Source organism: Carlito syrichta, unplaced genomic scaffold, assembly GCF_000164805.1.
Source record: "Carlito syrichta isolate Samal-C Ts95f unplaced genomic scaffold, Tarsius_syrichta-2.0.1 Scaffold169268, whole genome shotgun sequence".
Lineage (NCBI taxonomy): Eukaryota > Metazoa > Chordata > Mammalia > Primates > Tarsiidae > Carlito > Carlito syrichta.
In genome coordinates this window covers 178,325-191,198 of record NW_007113364.1, presented here as the reverse complement: position 1 = coordinate 191,198, position 12,874 = coordinate 178,325, and the positions used below count along the sequence as shown (strand labels likewise).

General features: G+C 54.3%; 1 protein-coding gene across 2 annotated transcripts; it reads right to left on the bottom strand.

Annotated features, from left to right (window-relative positions):
• Positions 1 to 6,355: 6,355 nt before the first annotated feature.
• Positions 6,356 to 12,518, bottom strand: ZFP36L1 (ZFP36 ring finger protein like 1). Of its 2 annotated transcripts, XM_008051280.1 has the most exons (3): positions 11,520 to 12,518; positions 8,195 to 9,160; positions 6,356 to 7,500 (listed from the first exon to the last, which is right to left on the bottom strand). In XM_008051280.1, exons 1-2 carry the CDS (start codon positions 11,574 to 11,576, stop codon positions 8,201 to 8,203), a joined length of 1,017 nt encoding a protein of 338 aa, XP_008049471.1. In that variant the 5' UTR covers positions 11,577 to 12,518; the 3' UTR covers positions 6,356 to 7,500; positions 8,195 to 8,200. The 2 variants fall into 2 exon arrangements, with proteins under 2 accessions (XP_008049471.1, XP_008049468.1); XM_008051277.2 differs by having other exon boundaries at positions 6,356 to 9,160; positions 11,520 to 12,037.
• Positions 12,519 to 12,874: the final 356 nt, after the last annotated feature.

The following is a 12,874-nucleotide window of genomic DNA, read 5'->3' as shown; positions in this document are numbered from 1 at the left end:
ACCAGGTAGGATGAAGATGTGACAGGGAGGGATGGGCCAAGAGGAGATGGATTCTCCTCCATGACTGTGTGTCCTTAGAGGAGAGAGTGAATATTGAAATCAGGACCTGCTGAGTGGCCCGTGCCATGAGACATCCGCCTCCCTCTATCAAGTGGGGGTTGAGAGCTTGGGTGTTGCGAACTGACAGGTCTGGGTGCCGGTTCGGTGGAACACAGCTGTGTGCAATTGGGGAGAGTGGCTCCTCCCTGAGCTCGACTTTCTGCATCTGTAAAATGGAGCTGCTGACAGAGCACACCTGCAGGTACTATCAAATGTGATTGTGTGATAATGGGCCTAACACCCAGCTCACATGGGACGTCTCGACAAATGCTGGCTCGTGTTATTATTTGTATGTATGTATGCATGCATTTTGAGACAGCGGTCTACTCTGTCGCCCAGGCTCAAGTGCAGTGCTACAATCATAGCTCACTGCAGCCTCGAACTTCTGGGCTCAAGCAATGTTCCTGTCTCAGCCTCCTGAGTAGATGGGACTGCAGGCATGCGCCACCACACCTGGCTAATTTTTTTAAATTTTTTGTAGAGTCAGTGTCTTGCTATGTTGTCCAGGCTGGTCTCAAACTCCTAGCTTCAAGCGATCCTCACACCTCAACCTCCTAAAGTGCTAGCATTACAGGCATGAGCCACTGTGCCTACCGATTATTATTTTTATTATGTAAATTTCAGAGACTCTCTACGACATACACACCAAACGTGAGTTTTAGGCAGAAAACCCAGAGGGTGGGCCATGGCAGCAAAGTGCCAGGTTATGACACTAACATCCCTGGAGGAAGGGCTTTGTCATGTGATGACTGCAAGTTGCTTTCACACACTCTCAAATGACCTTTGTCCAGTGTCTTTTCATCCCAGATGCCCTTCCTCTCCCTCTTATATGACCCTCACCCAGTCCTGTCATGTGGGCAGGGTGGGTATGCTTCCTGTGTCCTGTGCTTAGAAGAGAACAATAAGTCTCAGAGGGGTTGAGTAACTTGCCCAAGGTCACACAACTTGTAAGTGGCTGAGCAGGGTCACAAATCCAGTACTGCCTGATAGGGCTGGAATGAGAGTAAGCAAGTTCGAGGAGGCATCCCCTGCGGGGGCCCTGCTGCCTGGCCCCAGCCTGGGCCACTCCCTGAGCACTGAGGCTGGGCAGCTGTGCAGGCATGGCTTCTTCACCACATGAACCCACCCCAGAGCCTTAAAACAGCAGGATCTAGGCTGAGCCAGCATCCCACTTCCTGGCCAAGAAGTTTTCCTCAGGGCCCTGTTGGAGGACCACTTCCCAAAACCATGGGGAGGAGCAGAGGGCGGAGACAATGTGAGATGGTCACAGGAGGGTTCTAGGTGCCCTTGAGCCCAAGGGCCAGGAGGACAGGCTAGGCCAGCAGGACACCCCGGGCCTCCCAAAGCCAGCCCTCAGAGCCTCACCACCCTCACCTGCCTCAGAGAGGGGTGGGCCAGGTCAGGCAGGAGAGCAGCCCATGGAGGGGCTCCTGGGACCACAGCCCCTTGATGCCGGCCCATGGGGCAAGCAGGCTTGTCCTCTCTCAGCCCCTCAGAGCCCAGTGAGCCCCAGTTTGGCCTCCCTTTACTACCTGCCACATGCGGGAGGCACCAGATAGCCAGAGGAGGTGTGTTTTAAATCTGCAAAGGGAAAAATGCTTTTCTTTCTTTTCCTGTGTCAGAGTCTCAGTCTGTCTCCCAGGCTGGAGTGCAGTAGGACAATCATGATGATCACAGCTCACAGCATCAGAACTCACAGCAGCCTCAATCTCTTGGGCTCAGGCAATCCTTCCTCCTCAGCCTCCCGAGTAGCTGGGACTACAGGTGCACATTGCCACACCCAGCTAATTATTTTTATTTTATAGAGACAGAGATGCAACTTCGCTATGTTGCCCAGGCTGGTCTCAAACTCCTGGGCTCAAGCAATCCAACCACTTCAGCCTCCCAAAGTGCTGGGATTACAGGCGTGAGCTGCTGCGCCTGGTCAAAAAACTCTTTTCAAATGTGGATGGTGGCACTTACTAGTTGATTTGCTTATGCCCAGATCACTCTGAATGTGGCTTTTCTGCAGAAACAACACCTATTCCCAGAGAGGCAGTGCAGGGGAGTGGGGAGCATACAGGCTGAGACCAATTCAGCTGAGATGAAAACCCTATGTCCCACCCTCCTCCCGGAAAGCCACTCCTCTGCCCCGAGTGCATTCCCTCCTTCTGGAAAAGGGGAACAGAATAATACTCACATCCAATTCATCAAGTGCCCACAGTGGGCCAGGTATTGAATTTCTTTTTGTTCTTACATTTATTATTTAACACTCTCAACAGCTCGTTGTTTGTATTTTCCAGGTGTAATTTACATAAAGTGTTCAAATCTTCAGTACACAGCCCCGTGGGGTTCTACTAGTATACTCCATCTTCTGATGGAATCGCTGTTGTCATAGATCAGTTTCATCTGTTTCTAAGCTTCCTACAGATGGACTCCTGCAATATGTGCGCCGCTGCAGCTGGCTTCTTTCACTCCATTTTATGACACTGTGGTTCATCTGTGTTGTTGTGCTTCTATTTTGTTCTTTTCCACAGCTGTATAGTATTCCATTGTGTGACTGTGCCATTGTTTGTTTATTCAGCAATGTGGATGTAACTGTCATCATCACCATCATCCTATTTTACAAATGGGAAAACTGGGCTCTAAGCGGCTTACTACGTTTTTGGCTTATAGTCATAGAGTAACCTTGAGGCCAAGGAGAAACTTGAACCCAGGTCCCTCTAACTGCAAACCAGCTCCTTACCCTGGGCAATAGAGCCTCCCACAGCCCTAGAGTACTGGGACTAGCAGAAGTGAACTCAGACCCACGCGGCCTTGAGATCCTTCTCCCTAGGGTACAACTGGGAGTCGAGGGGCAGCCCCTGACTGGCTCCAGGTGGTGAGAAACTGCCTTGGTCTGGGCCCTTGCCAGTATTGATTTTCACTGGACCCCAGGCTCAGGGCACAAGGACAGTCATCACTCGCGGCCCTGCACTTTGAAACCCAGGCTTTACCAACATTTCAAAACAACGACAAACAGTCCAAACGTGGAGGTATCCTCATCCTCCGCCCTGCAGCTGGCTCTCATGGGCAGCCCCTGCCTGGCTCCTCAGAGTCCAGTTTCCCACAACAGCAACTCAGACGTAACCATGTAGGACTCCCACCTAAAGTATTGGGGGCCAGGTTCCTCTCTGGCCCAAGGGGCAGGACCCCCAAGTGCTGACCTGACCTGAAGAAAGAGCCGGGGCTTTGCCCTGCTCCCCATGCTGAATCCTTGCCTCAGGCCTTGGAAGTGTCACCAGCAAGGCCGGCAAGGCCACAAGGGGGTGGCCAGGGCCTGGCTGACCTCCCCGCCTCCTCTCCCTCTGAACTCAGGTAGCTCCGGTCAGTCCAGCCAGACATGATTAAATGGTTGGCTACACACAGGGGTGGGAGACCCTGGGGGAATAAGGGCCCTAGGCCAACTCCCCAGGGCAGCTCTGGATCACCCCTTGGTCTGTCGATCATTAACGGAAGCCTCCGCTCAGCAGGCAGAGCAGGGGAAAGTCCAAGGGGATGGCCTATCCCCTCCTCCCTGGCCCCCTCCTCCAGATGCACCCGCAGGGCCTTGTGAGACATTAGATCATGGCACTCAGCGTGTGCAGAGTCATCTAACCCAACTGATGGCCTCTCATGCTCCTGCAGAAGCACCACAGAAGGCTGACAGAGACAGGAAGGCGCATGGGTCATGGGCAGTGACTGTGCGCCTGGACTGGGCATGCCAGCAGCCGATGATGACACTCGCATCATGGCAGAGCTATGATGGAACCCACCTACCTGGGCTCAGATCCTGACACTATCTCGCCATGTGACAAGTTGATAAGCATCCCTGTACCCCTTAGGTAAACTGGGGATAGTCTAGAACTTCCTCCATGGGGTCACTGTGATCATTCGATGAGTTAATGACATACACGAAGTGCTCAGAAAACCACCTGGCACTCGTGAGGAACTGTCATTGCTAAGAGGCTCACTTGATCCACAATCACCCCTGGAGGTGAGATTGAAACATCCATGGTTAAGTCACTTACCCAAAGCACAGACTGGTAGAAGTGGAGCTGGGATTTGATCCCAGGTCGAAGGGCTCCACCCACACCCCTCCTTCCTTTAGACCATGGGTCTTCCACCTCCCTCCCGCCACCATGACCTGCTGGGTCCTTTCAGTAACCAGTGCTCTGTGATCCAATTGACGGCAAAATTCATCTTAAGCCTGCCCCCATATTCTCTGCTGGCCCTTCAAGGCCTTCCTTTCCCCAGAGCACCGCCAAGGTAGAGCCCGCCCGGCCTCCCTCCTGGCAATGAGGCTTCCAGGCCAACAAAGACAAGTCATTGCTCAGGAACCAAAATAACTCCTTTCTTTGAGCTGCTGCCAGCAGTGCTGTGGAGGCCCCACCCACCCAGGGCAGACCGGGTGCAGGCTCCTAAACCCAAGGTGTCTCAGGGTCCTGCGCTGTGGTGGGGGCAGGAGGCCTGCCTCTCCTGCCCACTTGCTCTTGGGTAGGCCTCACCTCTCAGCCCTCTGCATGGTCTCCATCCTCTCCAACTGCAGAGGGACTCTGAGATGGGGGGTCCTTGCCAGCCCTGGGCTCATACTGCCCTGCCAGCCTAGAGCATGGAACAGCCGCCAAGACCCTTTCATCTACCAACACCCTGGAGAAGTCAGGAGCCTGGAAAGGTTCTGCTGCTTCCTTTCCTGGGTAACTTTGGGCCCATCTCCTCTGCTTTTAAGGTCCAGATGGCACAAACCAGGCCCTGGGGGCTACCACACTTGGGCAGGTGATCTAAATCCCCACCTATGTGACTCCACAGGGAGACACATAGGTGGGGTAAAGTTGAGGTCTGGGGACATGGAAGGGGCCACGTGATGTCCCCTGAACTTCACAGGGCTTCCAGGAGTCAATGTCAGTATCTTTGTTACATCTAGGGAGGATGAGGGGGAGGGGGAGCCTCTGGGACCCCAACCTACCCAGCGTCACTGTGACAGGGGGAATTAGAAAGAGGTCTCTGAAGTGTTCAGGTGCACCTGCAGGACCTGGGGTGAACGATTTCATGAGATGTCTTTCTTGCCTTTAGTCTGAGAGGAAGATCACATGCCACCACCACCAACAAACCACCGCCCCAAACACACACAGAGTCATTCCCTCCTTAAGGGAAAAGAGGCTGAGCTTACTCCAGTTCCAGGAAGGGCTTCTCTTCCCCTTGCTACCACCAGCCCCTGCCTTGAACAGTTCCTAGTTTTCCTCCTCACTGTCCCCCAGTAGATACCTGCTGGCCCGAGAAGGAAGAGCCCAGAGGGTACAGGTAGGCCTCCCAGTCTTGGGGACAGCCCGGGCCCAGTCAATGTCAGCTGCAGACCTTTGGGAGAGGCCTTTGGGTGGAATGAGGGTGAGAATCAGCTAATACCCCAAAACTTACTGGGTATGAAGAACCAAAGGCAACTGAACCTCAAAGAGCACTGTCTCTGTCTTCCTAAGAAGAAATCTTCCCAAGGCCCAGGCTCGAGGTTTTTAGAAAGGTCCAACTCCTCCAGCAGATGAAATGTCACCTTAAGTGGCCATCTAGTGTTGGCTGGGGTGCTTCCAACCAAGGGGATCCCATCCTTCCCAAGATGACACTCTGCCTAATTCTGCATGGTGTCAGAGGTGTCACTAGGACTAAGGACCACGGGCAACTTGCTACGCTGTTATCGGTGTTGATACCCACTGCCCCTCAACAGCCCTCGACACAGAGGCAATGTCAAGTCTGAGGGAACCACCTCAGTCCTAGTCCCTTGATGTCCAGACATTCCTGTTCAGGTATGCAATCCTTCGTTACACCCACCACAGGCAGGTGCTGAGAGGCCAGGACTCGAGGTGAACTTCCTATGGGGAAGCACCCAGATACAAAAACTCCTTCAAATCCAGGCCTGCCGGCATGCCAAGTACCATGTCCCACCTTCACTGCCTCCATACCCCACACATCACCCAAAGGGATGAAGACCACAGGCTGGGCAGGGAAGACCGGAAGCCCCTTGAACGTTGGTTCCCCAGAACCTCTGAGACCACACAAGTGTTGGCCCTTCTGCCCCTTGGTCACCAATTAACACACGGGGCAGTCATTGCAGAAGTAGCACAGCAGGAAGCAGAGGCTCCCTGGCCAAAAATCTCCAACCCCAGCCCCTCTGAGCTCGGCTTGGAGTTCTGTCACTTTAACTGAAAGGATGGCAACCCCTCCCACCCCCAGGACCTTCACCAGAGGAAAACCAGCTCCACCATCCATGTTTCTTGAAAAAAAAATGGGGTTTATTGATTTTTAAACTGCAAATAGTCGTTACAAAAAGTTTTTTTTTCTTTTAAATAAATTCACACAAAGAAAGAGAAATAGAAAGCGACGGTAGTGACCAGCAAGAGGAATCATAATTACATTCATCTTAAGGTGTGTGTGCCAGTTCTGTTTACATTAACATTGGAAAACTCCACACTTGGGAGTCCAGAGCCTCGAATCTGCCGGCGGAATGTCTTGAGATGGGCGCGTGGAAGTCAAAGGGTCTCTCTCTTTTGTTTTTCCCTTTTAGAAGCTATACATAAAAAGCTGTCTTCCTTCTGTTCTGCCACAGAACTTTTACATACATTCTCAGTCCTAGCTGTGAAAGGCCTAAGGAGAAAGAAACTCAATTTGCAGTCCAACACAAAGGGGGAATTTCTAAAATAAATAATCCAACAGTTTTTTGCATTTTTTTAAATTAATTTTTCATTTTTTTAAAATAAAATAACCAAAAAAAGTGTAAAGTTACAAAAAATGTCGTTGAAGAATAATATATTAAAACTGTGGAAAAAAGGAAAAAGACACGTCACAAAATTTTAAGATTAATATGAAGATCATAATTTAACATAAAAGAATATATTCTATGGATTTGTCATCCCGATAAATATGAACAAAATTAACAAAAAAAAGCATAGTTTGGCAATAAATACGTTTTGATAAGTTAAATAAGCTTTTTTATATTGATGTGCAGTGACAAGCAAAATTTTTGCTCTCCAATTTCTGAAAGTTACATGAAGTTTAAAACCCAGGGAAAAAAGCATGGCGTGAGTGCTCTAAGGATAGACCTACGGTATTCTAGAGCAAAAACCATTAAAGCTACTCCTACAGGAAATTGTTTTACACAGATATTGTATGTGGAATGAATACCATTAACTGCTCACCCCTTACATTTTTTTAAGCTTTTCTCTCATTTTTTCCGTTGTTTTTTTTAAAGATGTCACATATGAACTGGGGAACTTTAGCACCAAAATCAAGTCTCTCATAGTCCATCTAGCTTCCCCTTCCTCCCCACTTAAAAAAAAAAGAAAAAAAATTAAATCACAAAGTCCCACTTAAGTCACAAAATCTTCATCCGCTTTCTCAGCCTTCCTTCCTGCAGACCTATACAAACCCAGGCAAGATCAGTCAACAGGGGTTCAGGTTGGGAAGAAACAAGGTTTCTGAATGTCAAGACAGGCTTCCCCAAAAACCCAAGTCTGGCAACAACTCTCCCAAGGGAGGCAGGGTGACACCAGGAAGAGGGGAGGAAGAGGCGTGCGGGGACAAAACAGGGAAGGTGCAGTTGTGTCGCCAGTGGAGGGAGCTGCTGGTTGTGGGTCTCCCCCCCACCCCATGGGCAGAGGCTCCGTGAGGCCCACGGGTGCCCTCTGGCGCTGAAGAGGTAATGTAGTCACAGTGACAAAGTTAGATTACAAGGCACTAAGTTGCTTCTGTAAACGGTTACTGCTTTTTCTTTTGTGATTTGGCACTTAAGGCTTAAGCCAGAGAAAAGGCATCTACTGACAAATATGGGACTTGTCTGTTAGGCGTGGTAAGTGGGCTATGGAATCCAGGGAGGGGGGTCTCAAGCCAGAAGCTACTGCCGAATGGGCTTGTCCTTATGTTAGGTGGGGGGAGGGGCTGGGGGGCATTCCAAGGTTCTAGGGAAAGGGGCTGAGCTTCACTTTGTTAAGGGAGGGCTGGAGGGGAACGGGAAGGAAAGGGAAGGGGAGGGAGGTGAAGGGAGGGAGGGGGAGGGGAGGGCAGGGGATGTGGGTTGGGGTGGGGGGCAGAAGAGGCAGGGGTCCCTCCCTACCCTGGCTTAGTCGTCTGAGATGGAAAGTCTGCTGAAAATGGGCAGGCGTCTGGAGTTGTCCAAGGTGGGGGAGTCGGAGCCACTGTGGCTGCTGCTAGAACTGCTCAGGTAGCCCTCCTGGTCCGAGAGCGAATCCTGGGGGCTGGGGGGAGAGTCAAACATGTGGGGGGACTCGGACATGGGCCGGAAGAGGAAGGCGGTGGGGGAGCCACCCCCAGGCAGCCCCATGCTAGGGGCAAAGAGGCTGGCCAGCTCCTGGCTGGAGAAGGCGAAAGGGTTATTGGTGCCATCGGGCAGAGTGGGCGAGCCCAGGAGGTCGTCGGCGCTCAAGATGGGGGGTGGGGTGATGGACGTGGGGCTGTCCAGCAGCCCGGCGGCGGCGGCGGTGGCGGCGGCGCTGGGAAACCCAGCGAAGCTGAAGCTGTGCTGGAGGCGGGGGCGGTCGGCGGAGAGGTCCCGGGCCCCGGCCAGGGCGCGGCGCTCCTCGGCGTTGTGGATGAAGTGGCAGCGGGGCCCATAGGGGCAGAAGCCGATGGTGTGGAAGGTGCGGCACAGCTCCGTCTTGTACTTGGGGTGGCGGGTCAGGCTGCGCAGCTCGTGGATGCCGTGCGCGAACTGGCACTTGTCCCCGTACTTGCAGGCGCCGTTCTCCTCGAAGGGGCGGCAGAGCTCCGTCTTGTAGCGGCTGGAGTTGACCTGGCCGCTCCCGGGCTGCTTCTGGGTGGGCAGCAGCCGCTCGCCCCCTTCCGAGAAGGAGCGGTCCCGGAAGCGGCTGTCGCGAGAGCTCAGGGCGGGGGCCGGCTCCCCCTTGAGGCTGCCGAGGAGCTGGTTCTGGTGGAACTTGGAGCTGGGCAGGGTGACCGAGTGCCTCCGAGGGAAGCCCCCACCCGCGGGGGTGCCCACTGCCTTCCTGTCCAGCAGGCAGCCCCCTGTGCCAGGAGCACTGTAATTGAGCATCTTGTTACCCTGGAGAGGGGAGAGAAGGGTGGTCAGGGGCCAGGACACCCACCAGGATGTCCCCCTGCAGGCAGCCCCCGCCACAATCAGAGAGGTCCTGATCCTCAAAGGACCCACCTCCCCTCTGCTCTCGCAAGCCCGCTTCCCCCTCTTCCGCCCATAGACGACCCACTGGGTTTATTTCGGCCCCATGCATAAGACACCACAAAATCCTAACCGGTCTGACAGATAACTCTCTGCAGACACCCGGCTCTATGTTGACTCCTGAGATGCACCCCCATATTCTCTGCCCTTTTTATCTGTGATCCAGCTTCTTTATCACCCAAATAGGTTTCTTCGTTCAAAATATCTCATGATTCCCCTCCCCTAACCAAAACGGTAAACCTCCCAGGAGATGAAATACTATGAGCTAGGTAAAGGCCCCTTCTCATCAGTGTCTGCTTAATTGATACTCCCCACCCCCACCCCATGTCCTGGCCTGAGATTCTCAGCTTTCTCCTTCAGAAGTGTTCCCTTCCTCTGGCAACAGGTTTTCAGACTGCCTTTGCTTTTTCTTGGGGAGAAAGGGACATGGGGCCCTGGTCTGTGGGGGAGGAGGTAGGGAGGGATGGGATTCCTGAAAATAAAACTCACTACCCCATGTTCCCAGAAGGGGCACCTTCTACAGTGATCTCTCCCACCATTCCCATCCACCTTCACCCGCCCGCCTTCACTGGAAGATGCCTTTGCAATTAGTCCTCTGGCTGCAAGAGCAGGCTTGGATAAGAGCGCCAGTGTTTAATCTGTAATGCTGCAGATGAAAAAGGAAAAGGAAAGCCCCCAATCCCCCACCCACCACCCATCAACAGCGGACTAGAGGGTGGAGATGGGATGCAGAGCCACCAGAGGCAGGTCTCTGTTCCAGCAGGACCCTGGTAACCTGCCCAAACTGTATCCCAGATTTGGAAAGGGTGCAGGATGGGTCCCTGGGAGCTGGCTCCCGATCCCTGTGGGTGTCATTGTGCAAATTCTAAAGTTGGTCCCTTAGGATCTGCAGGGGGCATCGGGGATCCGTAACCACAGCCACCCCACCGAGAGGATTACAGGAACCCAGTGGAGAGCTGGTTCCCAACAATGAGGTTCATTTAAAAAGTCCTGTAGGGGGAGGGGGCGAAAGAAAGAAATAGATCAAAGGGCGGGAGAGCCAGGGAGAGAAGGATGGCGTGTTGGGAGCTCCGGCAGCCGCCCGGCCAGGAGAACCCAGGGAGGGAGGGAAGCTGAAAAGTCCAACTTTTGATGTTGCTCTTCAGCTCCTCGCGTCCCTGCACCCCAAGCCTGCAGCCCCGGGGCCCTGGCAGCTGCACCAACAGGAGAGGCAAGCTGGGAAAAGAGAGCAACATGACCCGACGTGTTTAAGAGAAGGCATAACACTCCAGCAATTGAAAGTAGCCTTGCAGCTTCGCCCTCTCAAATTGGGGGAGGGGGTTGGAAAGAAATGTAACAACATCCACAGGCTTTCACTGTGTACCTTTAAAGCCGCACTCCTGGAACTTTCCGGCTTTAAGCCCTGCTTTTTCCAACACCGACTGGCAAGCTGTACATTTTAAGGAGGCCCCTATACAGCCTTTACTCGCGGAGATCCTTCCTTAAGTTCAGGCCAGCACTTTGTCGACTTCCTCCAAATCGACTAGCCGCGATCCCTTGCAACCCCGGCCGGCGGGTCAACCCGAATCCTCCTTTCACCCCCAAAGTTTGCAGCACGACCGGCTATGGCGGGAGGAGGCCAGGGCTAGGGCGGACGCAAACTCGTTCTGCAACATCTTTTGAATCACAACTCTCGGCCTTTTGCTTCCTCGCAGATCCCCAGCTCCTCCAGAGCAGGCGAGGACACCTCCCCGCAACAGCTACCGGGACTCTCTTCCCCGAAGGACCCCCAACCCCGATCCCAGGGGCCAGAGTAAGGTTGCCGGATACGGTCGACCCCTCCCGCAGCGCAGAGGCCCAGGGCGCACCCCGGGAACCCGCGCCGCCCAGGGCACCCCGGCTCGAGCAGCGCATTGGGTACGAAAGAATCGCCCCAAACCCGCCCCGACCCCGGCCCTTCCCTCGCACCCCTAGGCAACCCCGCCACGCAAACGTGGCCCCCAAAACTCAGGTCTCCAGATTCACATGTAATCCCCGCTAGGAGCTGCTGAAACTCAAAGGGCGAGAGGACAGGGCCAAATTCCTTCAAACTGCGGGGAAAGGCGGGCGGAAAAAAAAACCATCTCTCTTCACCCCTGCTCCCCCCCCCCCCCCCCCCCCGCCTCCCAAGACTCAGACTTTCGGGGGTTCTTTTTTAAGGTGAAAGAAAGACTTCGTGAAAAGTTGATGCTCCGCCCCCCTTCACCTTGCATAAAACTTCGCTCAGGTCGAAGATGGTGGCGGACACGAGGGTGGTGGTCATCGCGGGCGTTCGCGCGGGCGGGGGCGCGGGGCGGGTGGTCGCGAGGGTCGCGGTGCGGGGAAGGCGCAGCCTCGGGCTCTCGGGTCCGGATCCCACACGCCAGCGCCGGCCCCTCGCCTTCCTGACTCTCCCGGGCTACCGCGCGCAAAGCCCAATTTATAAAGTTCAGATTTGGTGGGCCGGGAGCGGGGGGTGGGGGGGAGGAGCTTTAAACTTATTTAAATGAGGAAGAGGAGGAAAAAGAAGTTGATTGACACTGAGGTTGAATCAGCCATGCGGTCAGGCGGGGGGGAGGGCGGGGGGAGGAGAAGAAACTTTCAAAAGGAAGAAGGGGGAGGGGAGACGAGGAAAGAAGGCGGAAAAAAAACCCCACTCCGAGCCGCGCACAACTTTTTTTTCTTAAAGAGGAAAAGTTTCTAGTCGGCCGCTCCGCGTTCGGGCGCCCTCCCCGGGGCCTCGGGGCGCAGGGGGGAGGGGCACCCCCTTTTGTCGCCTCCGAGCGCGGCTCTGTGACATCACCCGTTCCACCAGCTTCGGGGTTCTTGTTGTCGTGTTGTTGTTTTTTTGCAGGGCAGGAAGGCGGGCTCGACTTTCTCTTTTTGCCAGCGGGAGCTCAGGCCGGCCCCGAGCGCCCGGGCCGCGGTTTCCATCTTGAGCCCGACACTCTCCAGACTTTTCCAAGTGGCCGCGCGACTCGCCGCTTCCCGACTCCTCTTCCACACACCGCACAGGGCGAGGGGATTGGGAGCGTGGGGCGCACGAAACCTCCGAGTCAAGGGCGGTTTTTTGTTTGCTTTTTTGGTCGAGGCTGAGGGTAGAGAGTGCGGGGGAATCTAGGGAAACTTTTTCCCCGGGAGGACTCGGTCTGGCGGGGGCGAGCACAGTACCACTGAGCGCGCAGCACGCGTCTACACTGGCGCTAACTCCACAGCTGGCGCTCTCTGGGTGTGGGCGGTGGGGGGAACGGCGCAAAAAAGACCACAACCCAGGCCGATTATGTGTTTTCACAGGCCTAGGCGTGGCGTTTGTCTTCACGCATCCAATTTTGAAACTTTTTTGTAAAGAAAACTCCGAATCCTTTTTGAACGCCTCCCCCCCCCCGAATAAAAACCCACCGAGCCGCTCACGACTGTCCACGCGCGCTCTGGACAGTGGGCCGCGATGCACCCCCACTCCCCCCCCCACACACACACCTCCAGACGCTAGAACAACGAAAAAACAAGTTACTTTGCTAAGAAGAAAGGTAAAGAGTTGGCGGGAGGCGACACTTTTAGCTTATTGTTGCTTCTGTTCCGCCC

Excerpts from the sequence above, each read along its gene's own strand:
- ZFP36L1 (XM_008051280.1), bottom strand. The coding sequence starts at position 11,576 with ATGACCACCACCCTCGTGTCCGCCACCATCTTCGACCTGAGCGAAGTT. Across the intron at positions 9,161-11,519 it reads TGAGCGAAGTTTTATGCAAG|GGTAACAAGATGCTCAATTA; the intron begins GTGAAGGGGGGC and ends TCCCCTCTCCAG.